Here is a 14,878-nt window from a genome sequence, read left to right as displayed (position 1 = left end):
TATGAAAAGACCCACAGCTAATATCTTCAATGGGGAAAAACTGAGAGCTTTCCCCTATGGTCAGAAACAAGACAAGATGTCCACTCCCACCATTACTATTTAATACAGTACTGGAAGTCTTAGCCTCAGCAATCAGACAATAAAAAGAAATAAAAGGCATACAAATTGGCAATAAAGAAGTCAAACTTTCACTATTCACAAATGACATGGTACTATATGTAGAAAACCCTAAAGACTCCACCAAAAAAATTGCTAGAACACATGAATTCAGCGAAGTTGCAGGATGAAAATCAGGAAGAAATCTGTTGCATTTTTATACACCAATAATGAAGGAGCAGAAAAAGAAATCAAGGAATCAATCCCATTTACAATTGTACCCAAAACAATAAGATACCTAGGAATGAACCTTTCTAAAGAGACAAAAGATCTGTACTCTGAAAACTATAGAAGAGTTATGAAAGATAGTTTCATACCATTATGATTGAGGAAGATGCTTGGTATGATTTTAGTTTTAAGTTTATCAACACTTGTTTTCTGGCCCAATATGCAGTCTGTCCTAAAGAATGTTCCATGTGCATGGGGTGCCTGGGTGGCTCAGTCAGTTAAGCGTCTGACTTCAGCTCAGGTCATGATCTCACGGTTTGTGGGTTTGAGCCCTGCCATCAGGCTCTGTGCTGACAGCTCAGAGCTTGAGGCCTGCTTCAGATTCTGTGTCTCCCTCGCTCTCTGCCCCTCCCCCACTTAGTGCTGTCTCTCAAAAATAAATAAACATTAAAAAAAAATAATGTTCCATGTGCACTTCAAAAGAATGTGTATTCTATTTTTTAAAACATTTTCTTTTTCTTTTTCTTTTTTTTTTTTTTTTTACATTTTTTAACATTTATTTATTATTGAGAGACAGAGCATGAGCAGGGGAGGGGCTGAGAGAGGGGGAGACACAGAATTGGAAGCAGGCTCCAGGCTCTGAGCTGTCAGCACAGAGCCCAACGTGGGGCTCGAACTCACAAACTGCGAGATCATGACCTGAGCCGAAGTCGGACACTTAACCAACTGAGCCACCCAGGTGCCCCTACACCTTTCTATTTTATGTATCCCTTGACTAATTTTTGTAGATAGAACTGATTTTACTACTTTGTGTAAAGCAATACAGGTTCCCCCTGCTTTCATACTTTTCTTATTTCTAGTTATGGCCTTTTTTTTTCTACTTAAAGAGTTTCCTGTAGTATTTCTTATAAGGTTAGTTTAGTGGTGATTAAATCTTTTAACTTTTTTGTCTGAGAAACTCTTATCTCTCCCTCATTTCCGAAGGACAAATTTTCCAGGTAGAGTATTCTTGGCTGTAGGTTTTATGTTTTTTCCTTTAGCACTTTGAATATATCATGCCACTCCCTTCTGGACTGCAAAATTTCTGTTGAAAAATCAGCTGATATTCTTAAAGGGTTTCCCTTGTATGTAACTCAGTTTTTTCACTACTTTTAAGATTCTTTGTCATTACTTTTTGCCATTTTAATTATTACCTGTTGTCATGTGGACTTCCTTGGGTTCACCTTGTGAGGGACTCTCTGTAATTCCTGGATGTGGATGTCTATTTCCTTCCCCGGATTAGGAAAGTTTTCAGCAATTATTTCTTCAAATAAGTTTTCTGCCCTCTTCTCTCTTCTACTTCTGGAATCGCTATAATATGAATGTTTTTATACTTGATGATGTGGCAAATTTCCCTTAACCTTAATTTTTATTTTTTATCATTTTTTTCTTTTTGTGTTTCAGCTTGGTTGCTTTCTATCACCCTTTCAGATTGCTGATCCATTCTTCTGCAGCCTCTAATCTGCTGTTGATTCTCTCGAATGTATTCTTCATTTCAGTTCCTGTATGCTTAGCTCTAACTAGTTCTTTTTTATATCTACCTCTTTGTTAAAAAGTTCTCAGTGAGTTCCTCCACTCTTTTCTCAAGTCTTATGAGAACCTTTATGACCATTATTTTGAACTCTTTATCAGGGATGTTTCTTATCTCCATTTCATTTAGCTCTTCTGTGATTTTCTGGGGTTTTTTTGTTTTGTTTTTTTTCATTTGGGACATATTCCTCTGTCTCCTCATTTTGTCTAACTCTCTGCTTCTATGTATTAGCCAAGTCAGCTACACCTCCTGGCCTTGAAATAAGTGGCCCTGTGTAGAAGAGGTTCTGTGGTGCCCTGTAGCACAATAGAACAAGGTGCTCCAGGGGTGTCCCTGTGTGGGCTGTGTGCACCTTCCTGTTGTGGCTGAGCTGTGATTGCTGTGGACATGCTTGTGAGTGAAGCCGGTCTTCAGCCTAGCTGACCACAATGACCCACTTCACTTGCCGTGGGCACACTGTGCAGGGTTTGTTCCCCATGCTGTTAAGAGGTCTGTCTGAAGTTGTCATGGGCTTGCTGGTGGGTGGAGCCAGCACACAGGCTAGCTGTCTTCACTTAGCTGCAGGGAAATGTGCAATGATGGGCAGGGCTTGATTCTTGCATGGCCAACTCAGAGGCTTGGCTGCAGCTGCCATGGGCTCACTGGTGGGTGGGGCTGGTACTGAACTTAGCCATCTGCAGTTAGTTTCTGCATCAGCTGCAGGTGCACTGACAGGCAGGGCTTGCTCCCTTGGTAGCCAGCTAAACAGCCTGGCTGTAGAAACTAAGGGTGTGCTGGTTTGTGGGGTTAAATGTCCCCCTCTCCAGAGCAGGAGTCACTTTGGAGCAGTGCCAGTCCTGGCTGGGGTTGCCTATTGGGCACGGCAGGGCAAGTGCCACTTTGGAGGGATGTCTGCAGAACTGAATGTGTCGGGTGGGGCAAATCTGCAGGGGAATCCTGGGGTGTGTCTTGTGGTGCTAGCAAGGTAGATGTAGTGTCAGAACTGGCTTCTGCAGGCGTCCAGCTGCCTAGGCTGGGAGAGGGCAAGAAATACGGCACCTGCAAGCAGTTTTGTTCCCAGAAAAATCTTCTGCAGATCCCTCCCATTCTGGTACAGGTCCTAAGATTAGTCAATAAATACCCTTCACGTATACCTCAAATACTTGTCAAAATGCTGTGTGCTGTGCTGTATCTCAGGGCACGTTATTTAGAGAGCCAACGCACTAAGTGTGGGGACTTGGTTTCCTATCACCCTCTGGCTCTCCTAGGGTTAAGCCCCACTTATTTTCAAAGGCATTATAGGGACTCATCTTCCCAGTGTGCATCCCCAGGGCTGGGGTGACTCGTAAGGGGTCTAATCCCCTTGCTCCTCTGTGCTTGTGATATCCCTCTTGTCTGTGGTTAGCATGGTTCCCAACAAAATCTTCACTCCTTTTACCCTTTTTGATGTAGCCTTCTTTCTTTGACTAGCTATGGAAGATCTGTTCTGCCAGTCTTGAAGTCAGTTTTAGAGTTAGTCATAATCGACATAGTGGCTGCCTTGGGTGTGTCTCTGGGACGTGGCGAGCTCAAGATCCTGTTTGGCCCTCAGCTTTGCTCTGCTCTTACACTTTCATTTAAATGTTTACAGATGGTTTCTTTTAGTTCTATGTACACATTTAAAATGGATTACTTAAAATCTATATCTAGTAATAAGTCCAATGTCTGGACTTCTCCAGGGGCAGATTTTTTTTTTTTTTTTTTTTTTTTTTTTAATTTACAGAGAGTAAGTGTGTGGATGGGGGAATGGGTCAGGGGTGGAGGGGAGAGGAAGAGAGAGAGAGAGGCTCTACACTCAGCATGGAGCCTGATGCAGGACTTGATCCCATGACACTAGGCTCATGATCTGAGCCAAAATCAAGAGTCGGATGCTCAAGTGACTGAGCCACCCAGGCGCCCCTTCAGGGACAGTTTTAATTGACTACTTTTTTTTTTTTTTTTTTTTTTTTTTGCCCTGTATATGAGTTGTGCTTTATTTCTATTCATCTCGTAATTTTTTGTTGAAAACTTGATGTTTAAAGTAATAGAATGTGGCAACAATGGAATCAGGTTCCCACCTGCCTCTTAGGGTTTGTTATTGTGTCTGTATCTTGCTGTTTCTCTTTGTTTAGTGACTTTCCTAAACTAATTCTGTGAAGCTGGTATTCTTTACAGTATGTACCCACTTAAGTTTCCACCTAATGGCTGGCTAGTGATTGAACAGAGATTTCCTTATACACTTGGAACCAATAAATCTCCCAATCTTTGCTAATCGACTGTTTGAGGGCACACCTTCAACATTCAACCAGGCTGTTGATGATTCTGCCTTAGTCTTTCACATCCTGACTCTGTACAGAGCCTCAAGGTCAGCCAGAGGTGACACCTTAAGGCCTACTTAGGTCTTTTCTTGAGCATGTACACAGTCCTATCTACATGCTTAAAATTGTAGATTGTTAGAGCTTTTCAAAGTCCCTATAGGCTTTGATATCTATGGACCTCTTATTCACCAGCTTTTTCTTTAAGCTTTTTGGTTGTCTATGGTTTGCCCCAAATGTTAGCTATACCTCAGACAGCCATGAAGTTAAAGTATTTGTAATTGGTTCTGAAAAATGCTCCACCCTTCCCAGACCACAGAGGTGTTTTCTACTGGGCAAGGTCCGTATCAGGTCTAATATGGACAGCCTTGTAAGCGGGGTATTCGAGGAACCACCAGTCTGGTCAAATAATGATAACTATTTGGCAATTTGGCTTTGAAAGAGCTCCACCTTTGTTTTGTCCCTTTGGTGCCTGAGAGGTTGCAGTGGAAAAGTGGGCTCTTCTTTCTCAAGGCTACTCCTGAGCTGGAGAGCAGGGGATTGGACTAAGGCAAGTTAAAATGCCACAAAACTCACTGTTCACACCGTTTTCTTGATTAAATGCTCCATGGGCTTCTGCAAGCTTTTGAGAGGTAATTTCTTTTCTTTCTTTCTTTCTTGGCAGTTTTTTCACTGCTTTTATGGAGGAGTGAATTTTTGAAGGTCCTCACTCTACTATTTTCACAGTCTTCCTGCTCCCGACTTTGATTTTTGGAATTACAAAAACAGCAGGTATACTATATAAACTGTATGTGCAACTACATCACCCCCACATTTGAAAAGCACAGCCTACTCCACAGAAGTGAGGTGGCTGAGAAGGCTATCAAGAAACACAGACAGGGTTTCTTGGCCTTTAAGGGGTTTACAATCTAGTCTGAAGGATAAGACATATACTCAAAAGATAAAAGTATCAGTACCTGAAAACTTCAGGAACACGATAAATGCTGACTGGATAAATAACAACCTGAGTTATAAATGCAAATCCTACAGAATCTCAGAGAAGGGACTGAGTAGGGTTGAAAACTGCATCACAAAAAGGAGGTCTCTGCTTGGGTCTTGACAGAAACATAGCAAAGTGGTGAAATGAGGCAAGAACGTGCCAGAAAAGGAAGTGTTTCTCAGTTTGAGAGGGTTTTAAATATTCTTAATACGAGCCTTTATATATTCTGGATGCAAATCCTTTGTCAGATATATGGCAATAATCATTTGCCTTGAGACGAGGGTTCACTCATAGGTATAATGGGAGATAAACTTATCAAGATGGGGTTTAGTTAGCGGAAGGCCCTGAATGCTAACATAAGTGAGACTTGATTCTGTAGGCTGGAAGGTGGCAAACGACGGCCACAGACCTCAAGCCAAAATTACCTATTTTTGTAGGTAAAGTTTTACTGGAACACAATCATGCCAGTTCACTCACTATGGTCGAAGGCTGCTGTAGTGCTACAATAAGTAAGCTGAAAAGTTGCAAAAGAGAATGTATTTCATCTCTCCTTTTGTATCTTTGTTGGGAGTTCCACAGAGCCTAAAATATTTTCTATCTGACCGTAATATTGGCCATGACTCTGGCCCACACCTTCAGGCTACAGCCTCAGCCATGGATGATAAGACTGCTTACAAAAATCTAGGAAAAAGGTGAGCAGCACTAGATGAGGCAAAGTTTTCAGGACTTACAGCTTGTTGAAGGGAGACAGTAAAAAGTGAGACATGACTCCAAGGTTTTGAACTTGTAGGACTAGGACAAAGATGGCAGTCCTAATTGAAATAGAACGTTTGGAGTAAAGTTAGGTGAAAGTATAATGAATCTGTCTTTAAACATACTAAGTTTCAGGTGTTAGTGAAACTTTCAACCGGGATATTTAATAGTCAGAGACTTAATACTTCAACATGGGAGGGACGACAGAGTTGGAAATGGGGATTTAAAAGTTCTCTGTAGAGTTGAAGCCACAAAGAATCGTACTGAACTCCTAGGATAAATCCAGAGAAAGGATAACTGAGTGGAAGACTAGTATTAGGAGATACTCACATATATCAAGTAGAAGACTGGAAGAAGTGGAGACAGTGGAGGAAGGGCCAGAGAGAAAGGTGGGAATCAGGGTAGCAAAGCAGAAGTCATATAAGCTGTGAAAGCTGTTTTATGAGTAGAAGGCTCAAGGATGAACAAAACTCTATAAAGGAAAGAGTGAATGGATAGAGGGTCAACTGGAACGGCCACGTGTCAAAGTTGTCAAAAGAGAGTATCAAGGCAAGGGGTAATTTTTCAGGTGAATCTATTAAATGCAGTGCTTTATAACTTTCATACTAGAAATCCTACAGGAAGTAGACTTCACATTTATTTATGAAAAGATATTCAGCTTTTCTACTGATTTAATTTTCATTACAAGACAGTAACTCATGTGTCACACAGCTAAAGGATGATCACAATCGCTATTAAGAAGAATCTCTTAAAAAGAGGATTACAGAAATGATTGGCAATAAGAGAGAAACGTAAGGTTATTAAAAAGACTTACAAAAAGCAAGGAGTGCTGCACCAGGACATAAGAAACAACAGAGAAGCCTGGAAGGATAAATAGGTCTGGTAACCACTTCTCTAAAGACTGCTGCTGTTGATTACATGCCTTGTCCAACCAGCCCCTCTTAACTAAACCCATTATTTTATTATCTGTTTGGCTGCACGCGTAGGTCCTAACTAAAGTTCCCTGAGTGAAAAATTGTTTTTCTTATCACTTATATCTTCACTGAATCCCCATGCTCCTACATACTTACTGTTGTAAGATGCTAGGAAAACTTAATCTGAGTTGAAAATTGTTTGTTTTTAATTTCCTAATAGGAAAATATCATTAAATGTATTAGTGAAGAATCTAACCCACTCACCTACAGATTTATACAGAGCAAGTAAGTAAAAGAAAACAAGAAACAATGAATACAGATAGGTATTTGAATAAAATATGGAGTATAAAGAGAGAAACAATATTCTCAATCACTGATATTTGCTAGGACAAATGGACAAAAATCTATTTAAGAGCTAAAGTAGTGAACATTTATAATGAAAAGGGAAGTGCCTTGCAATAAAAAAGCAGAAAACAATATTTAAACAACACCATGTAAAAACCAAAGAAAATAAATAAAACTGAATAGGGTGTTTTAAACTCTTCAGTATATAGATTTTTTTTTTAAAAAGTTTGAATTAGCAAATACAGGGAGAAACAGAATTAGAAACAGAGATTCTACAGGAAATGTCTGGGAGACTTCAAGAACTTTAAAAGTTCGTAGGCACTTTATGACACCCAATTTTACTTCAAAACTAATTATATTATGTGTGAAATGTATTAGGCATGTCATGGATAGCTTTTTGAATTGCAAATAAAAACAGAAAAATAGGAAAATGAAGAGGGTATGAATGAAAGAGTTGGAGGCAGTGCCCATGATGTAAGGATGGGAGTCTGAATTGGTTACTACACATAAGAAGGGAGAAACAATGTATATGAACTCCCAACAAAAGTATAAAAGGAGGTGACAGAGAAAAGAGGCGTGATTCTTGAAATTAGCCACTAGGTGGTGGCATTGGCCCAGGACTGTTCAGTTGTGAGGGCTGGAAATCAGGCGCCTGGAGTAAGCAACCGTGTGGTCCCTTGTAGCTACGAGACTGAGAGAATGACATTCTACTTGATAATGTTAACAAAAATTTTGAAAGCAAACACCAGCTAAATTCATCAACAAATTATCAAAGGTTTACTATGAAATGATTACTAAAAAAGATAACTTTGCTCATCCACTCACCTTTACTACATTGTCTCCTGACTGTCCATTATTTCGTAAACAATCTAGACATATAGCAATTTGTGGGTCACTTCTGTGATAGTCTTTATCATCTTGATTTTCATCACCTTCTTCATCTACTTTAGGTTTGTCAACTTTTGAAGTATCATCTGTATAATTTAAACAAAACTAAGTTAGATGGAACTCAAAGTTGACTTTAAAGTTAAGCAACAGTATATTCATCATCAAAACAAAAACAAAATCATCAAAACAAAAATGTTTAAAAGACATTTCTTAGTTTTTGATTGAAGAATAACTAAAAATTTTAATATCTTTAAAATGTTCCAACCAATTCAACAATGGAGATATTTTCAAAAAGCCATCAGTGACTCATTAACATGGCCTAAAATTTCTAGACTTACTGGGACATCCAAATGAAAGATTCAGGACTAGCTGTATCTGGCCACAAAAATGATCACAATTGGTGATTAGATCACTTAGAAAGTAGGCAGGACATAGAAATATTCCAACTTCTATATACATTCAAATTTGAAACTAAGTATCTTTTCAAAATATAAAATATTCTTTGAGTTCTCAACATTTCAAATTATTAAATAGTCATAAAATCAGTGAAATGAGTAGAATGAGTTAGCTTTCGAAACATGTATGTAGCTGTGTAACATTAACAATCCATTAGGGAAGTCTGGATAGCATACGTCGTGTTATACACAAGTGTATTTAGCCTATGAAATACCTGCAGCCTACACTGCAACTCCATGTGCTGACTCCCTTATTTACAGAGTCCCTTTAACTCTGTGGTGGATATGCATTGTGCTAGGCTTGAGGGAATATTGAAACTAGAGTGTTATCATCCTCACCCTCATAGTGGTCAGGGTACAGGACGAGATACAGGCAAGTAAAGAAAACAGACAGATGGAGAAATATGATAAGGACTCTGATGGAAGAGGTAAAAACAGACTATGTGGAAACATGTAAGAGAGGTAATAAATCCAAACTTTGGGGTGAAGCAGAGATTCAGGGAAGATTTCCAGATAAACTATCTCTAAGCTGAAACCTGAAAGAGCTAGCCAGTTAAGCATTACAGTATACAAAATCCCAGAAAGAAAAAATGACAGGTTAGCTCCTCTTTAATGACTAGTAAAAGCATCACAGTTATATCATAAAGGGCAGGTGGGTTCTCTTTCTTCTGCATTCTTTCTTCTACATTTTTATATGGAGCCCAAGTAGACAGGGTGGGTTTTTATGAACCGACCTCCTAGGCTCCAAGAAAAGATCCAAATTCTCTACCCAAACTAAGAGCAAACATTGTAAAATACTTTAAAAAGAGAGAGAGATGGGTAAAGGGAGGTCTACACACAGGAGGCTGTGGTCCTTTGTGAGTCTTGTAAGATACAGTCATCGACTAAACCTACTACGTAAAAGCTTCTGATAACAGTCCCTTGGGTTCCTGCCCTCTTGAAAAGACAGTCAAAAATTGGAACATTTAGTCAACTTTAAATTATTTGCACTTTTATTAGAGCACTACTGTCTAAACTGCAATGTACACTTGGTAAGACAAAGCCTTTAGTGAAGTCTTTTTTTTTTTTTTTTTTGTCTGATTTGGCTTCTTTGCCCATTTTGTTGTTACAGATAATAAGCCCTTACTACCTTATTCCAGTCATTGAAAGCTATTCTCAAACCTCCCCTGCTTTGGAAGCCAGCCTTGAACAGTTAATAAAACTATGATCCTCAGTTTACAGATGAAAAGAGAAAGAGAGCATTTCCTCACCCATACTAATGATGTATAATGGACAACCCTATGATCTTAAGGGAAAACCAAGGGTAAGAGACTGAGCTCACAATGAGCCTATAAAAACATACATCCTTAAAAGATTTTAGTGGTATTCGGGCTCTCCTGAAATAAATATCGTATTAGAGAACAATGGGAAAGGATACTAGTTCCTTCTAATTTCAGGTATGGTGTACTTCCCCGCCCCCCCCTTTGTGTGAATTATACATACTAAAAGCCTTTTCTCTGCCCAGTAATGTTTGCTATTTTGCTGACATTATTAAAAATTACTGATGGCTGAGTCTCCTGGGATCCAAAAGAGAAATCTGGACACTCAGCATAAGTGATGGAGAAAATCCCCATAAGCGACTAGAAATATTTTTTAAATCCCAAAATATACAAATCTGTATCATCTGAGTTCCACCTATAAAAACTTAATTCCAGATTATCAGAGCATAGAAAGACCCCCTATTTTGGCACTCAGCCACATCTTGGTTCCTTCTCTTACTAAAATAAACACATAAACTAAAATAAATAAAACAGAAAACCCCTCCATGTTTAGCTGCAGACTATGGCTACTAGAGTTTCCTTCAGGTCTCCAGCAAATATTGCTATAATCAGTAGTCAGTTTTTAGTCTTAACTCCCTTTTCTCTTCCCAAAGTCCAATTTCCTCTATTTCCAATTACCTTCAACTGCCGTAACTCCAGATTTACATATATGTATATAACATCTCATGATTTTATGTAAAAGGTTCACAATGTAAATAAAGGGGTACATGAATTTTGTACAGGATAAATTTGAGCTTGAAGAGATATTAGTTCACCAAAGCTACATAAAGCTAACCGATTTGAGAGATTGTACCAGAGAAATAAGAAAAAGTCACCTTGTCCATTTTCTTGAGGCTTATTTTTCTTCCAAAATTCAGATTCACGCTCAAGTTCTTCTAATTTAAAAGAAAAAAAAGGTATAAGAATAACAGAAACAATCACAAAATCTTTAATAGAAATGCTGACTTCACAGAACACAAAAATCTGCAAGAAGCCAAAAAGCAACTTACGTTCTCGCAGTCCAGGGACCAGCTTAAATATAATTTCCTCTAATGTATTATCCAACCTTCCAAAGAGGAAAAAAGAGAATATACTAACAATGAAGATATCAAAATCCAATATGTAAAGAGTTTGAGATCTGTATCTTACATGTATTGCAAAATTCAGAACATACACACTTTTAGCACATCCACTATACCAAACTCCTCTGCATTTAGAGTGCACCCATTTCCAGCCTTTCCCACAGTGTCAGATCCATGACAAAAATGGTCCCAGAGTCCCCAGCTCTCTACATCTCCACTCTCTGATCAGGACTTTGAAATCCCTCCCTTGATTAAAGGATGGCATCTATCTCCCTATCTCAACAATCTATATGGGCTAGCCTTGAAACGTGCTTAGGCCAATGGAATGTGGCCCAAATGACACTGTGCTGGGTTCTGAGCCAAAGCCTTAAGAGGCCTCCTGTGCTCCATGCGCTCTCTCTCTTAGAATCCTGCCATCATGAGGACAAGTCAGGAGGACAGGACACCACGTACGAGCCAAGCTGCCCTGATGAGACCACTTTTGACTCATTCATTCACTGTAGTCTTCTGAGTGAGTCCAGCCAAGACCAGAAGAACCACCTAGATCTATGAACCACACAGGACTGTGAGGAATAACAAACGCTTTTATTACTGCTTTAAGCATTAAATTTAAGGCTCGTTTGTTATGCAGCAATAGCCGATACACCTGTTCTCAAACTCTTTACCACAATTCTGGCTCTTTGCTGTAACGGAAATGATGTCCATTCCTTTCTTCTGAGCAATTTAGACCTTTTAGTCACTCTGTCTTCCTAGATAATACATGTAAACACTTATCTTGACATTTTTCCTGTTTCCTTTTCCTGCCATGTAAGAGTGAAATGCCTCCTTTCTGTGACTGTTTCTTCACTCTCCCCCTGCTCCCACAGCCCCTCTGCTCCCCACCCCCACACCCTGCTCAGCAGCATCGCTCTTCTAGGATACAAATATGGACAATCTTCTCACATCTCAAAACCCCCCAAACCTTTCCTTAATCTACTGTCTTTTCAAGCTTTTGGCAGTTTCTCAATATTTTCTTCTAACTGGATTTTACTCTCCTGGACTCCTGGAATCATCCATAGCTTCCATAGTGCACAGGTTTAAATTCTTGTTTTAGAATTACAGTTTAAAGTTTTAAAATGGTTTTTAAAAGTCATTTCTCTCTTCTATTGCAGCTTGACACTGTTGCCAGATACTGCCTCCTTGAAAATTCCCCCTCCTGGTTTTCCTTTTTTCTCTCTACTTCTCTTTGTCCCTAAGTACTTTCTTTTCCCGACTACCTCGCAATTTGACTATTCTTCATTGCTGTGCACTCTTGACCTCTTCTACAGGCTGCATGCCCTATCACATCCACTCTGTGGCTTGAAAGCTAACATCCAGGCAGATTGTATGTGCACGTGTGTGCATGTGTATACACAAACATAGATGCATATCCATAACACTTCTCTGCTGAGCTCAAGTTCCATTTTTCGAACTGATGTTGAATATCTCAAGCACCTCCTTTTGCTCATCAGTGTCAAGACTGTCTCATCTATCCCTCAACAAAATACTGAATACCTCTCTCATGGTCTTACTTTTTAAAAATGAAATTTAGAAATGATACCATAGCTGTCCCAAACAGGTTCAAAATGCAAGAATTACCTAAGCTTTCCCCCACCCCCCCTCACAATGCATACATTGACTCACCAAGCCCCGCTGGCTGCACCTTCTCCATGTCTCTCACACCTGGTCTTTCCATACCTCCCATGCTCCCACTGTCAGTCACCACCCTACTTAGAAGACAGCACATAACTACTTCTCTTTAAGTTGACATACTCTTAGTGAATTTTCCTTAAGCAGTCACTTGACCATTATCTGCCTGCTCAAGGACTGATTTCTTCCCACCAGCTGGTTTGAGTGTTTATCTAACTTGAATCCAACCCACAAATCGTAACTGGTGCTACTCTCTTACTGTCTCTCTTCTCTAGCCAACTGGCTTACTTAACTATCCCTAAGAATGTCTTGTCAATTCCCATCTGTTTTCTCCCTCATGCTCTTCATCCTGGCTCATACACTCTTTTCTTGCTCTCCAACCCAACCAATGTCACCTTATTCTTCAAAACTTAACTCAAATACTAACTTGTTCACAAAGTTTTCCCAGACTATTTAATAGAAATAATACTTGAGAAACAGTATTTTTCTTGATTTTTTTTATCAGAGTACTATATACATGGGTAAATATACACATAATTGTATATATACACATACATATATACACATCTATTATATATACATATACCTATGTGTATATACACAATTATACACATTATATACGTATGTACACACACACACACATATATACACACATACACACACACACACACACACACACACACACACACACACATACAATTTCCAAATAAAACTTCCCCATTAAACTTATATTAAAATACAACATTTTGATGAGCCACCCTTCCATTTCTGACGCTCACAACTGAGGAGGCAGCCACTTTTAAATCCAACCTGTTTCTTCTGGTAGCCACGCCTTTTCTGCTGTCTAGATTCTTTTGACTTCCTTTTATGGAAAATAAAGATTTGGTTCTCTGCTATCATCTTGCCAGCCCCCTTTCCTCCAAACTACTCTCATCTCCCTGATTTACTCTTATTATTATTTTTTGGTTTAATAACCAGTTTACATGGTTATATAAATATTTGCAGTGTACTCTGATTATAGACACCACCTCATGCAACTTTTTTCTTTCTCTAAAGCTAGAAATTGCTTTCTTTTCTTCATTTTCTAAGTACCTATTCCCAAATTCTTACAAGAATTTGTTCTCACTGTTCAACAAACAGATCCGGAATCAACTAGTTTCATTTCTGTTCCCCTGAGACATCCCTCATCAAATTGATGCCCTCTGTCCTCCTATCCAGTTTAGGACTGATTTACTCCAAGGTCAGTCATTAAAACCACACCTTTGCATGTACCTTTGATTCCCCTGTCTCTCCCTCTCTCACTTGCTCAAAATTATTTAGTACAACCACAACACTGGCTAAATCCAACTATCCATCAACTCTGTGCCTGCATCCGTGGCTGGAAAAAAACACAACCATACCCCTACAAATTCATAACTACAATCCAAATGTTCTTTTAAAGTCGTTAGGAATCCTACTTCCCTTCCCTAGTCAACTTATTCTCTCACTTTGGTGGATTCACCGTTTTTTCTCTCCTCAAACCATTACATCCCCCTCTCCATCCTTCCTCTTGGCCGATAAACATTTTCTCCTCAATGAGAAACCTCCACAGACTCTGACCGCCGTATCTACCTACAGTGTCTGTACCCACATATACTCCGCCCTCCTGCCTGTTGCTACAGATGACCTGTCAGTGCTCCTATATAAAATCTGTCTCCTCTCTTATACTAGGAGATTCCATTCCCTCTCATCTATCCAAGAACATTGTTTCACCAGTCCCCCCTCCACCCTACTCTCCTACATTAACTTTCTGCTGTCTATTGGGTCATTCCCTTCAAACATGCCATCTTTTCTCCTGTATCAAATCAAACAGAAACCTTCTCGACTGTATTTCCCCTAACAGCTACTGTCCCATTCTTTCCTCCTATTTGTGGCAAAACTTTGGAAGAGTTGTCCATATTCACTGTGTCTAATTACTCTTTCTCCCTTTCTCTCTTGAAGCAATCCAGTTAGGTTTTTGCATCATGGCCCTACTGGAAGTGCTCTTGTCAAGGCTGGTGACCTCCATGTTGTGAAATCTGAGCATCAATTCTGTCGTCACCTTACCTGGCCCCAGGAACAACATCTGACACAGCTGATCGTTCCCTCTTCTTGGATATACATTCTGCACTTGGCTTCCAACCCATACTCCTGGATTTTCCTTCTATGTCAATGACTGAACCTTTTCAGTTTCCTTTGCTGGTTCCTCCTCCTCTCTCTGATCTCTTGGTTTGCTCCAAGACTCAATCCTTGGTCCTCCACTCTTCACTAT

The 14,878-nt window shown here is 39.5% G+C and overlaps 1 protein-coding gene and 1 long non-coding RNA gene across 8 annotated transcripts in view; one reads left to right on the top strand and one right to left on the bottom strand.

Annotated features, from left to right (window-relative positions):
• Positions 1 to 14,878, bottom strand: part of PCGF5 (polycomb group ring finger 5) — a 124,761-nt gene that overhangs the window by 32,487 nt on the left and 77,396 nt on the right. For all 6 annotated transcript variants that reach the window (XM_023240714.2, XM_019813534.3, XM_023240716.2 and 3 more), the window contains exons 4-6: positions 10,849 to 10,904; positions 10,675 to 10,734; positions 8,023 to 8,171 (exon numbers count right to left, since the gene is read on the bottom strand). In XM_023240714.2, the coding sequence (XP_023096482.1) occupies positions 8,023 to 8,171; positions 10,675 to 10,734; positions 10,849 to 10,904 (265 nt within the window). The remainder of the gene's footprint in view (positions 1 to 8,022; positions 8,172 to 10,674; positions 10,735 to 10,848; positions 10,905 to 14,878) is intronic.
• The window catches only part of LOC123380848, a 69,952-nt gene that overhangs the window by 53,458 nt on the left and 1,616 nt on the right, over positions 1 to 14,878 (top strand). Inside the window, exons 3-5 of one of the 2 annotated variants that reach the window (XR_006587156.1) lie at positions 4,871 to 4,977; positions 9,652 to 9,843; positions 11,327 to 13,107. This is a non-coding gene — a long non-coding RNA (uncharacterized LOC123380848). Of the gene's footprint in view, positions 1 to 4,870; positions 4,978 to 9,651; positions 9,844 to 11,326; positions 13,108 to 14,878 lie in introns of those variants that run through there. The other variant, XR_006587155.1, reaches the window with a different exon arrangement.

This window comes from Felis catus, chromosome D2 (assembly GCF_018350175.1).
Source record: "Felis catus isolate Fca126 chromosome D2, F.catus_Fca126_mat1.0, whole genome shotgun sequence".
Lineage (NCBI taxonomy): Eukaryota > Metazoa > Chordata > Mammalia > Carnivora > Felidae > Felis > Felis catus.
Note: the sequence above shows the minus strand (reverse complement) of the source record. Positions and strands in the feature narration are given on the sequence as shown.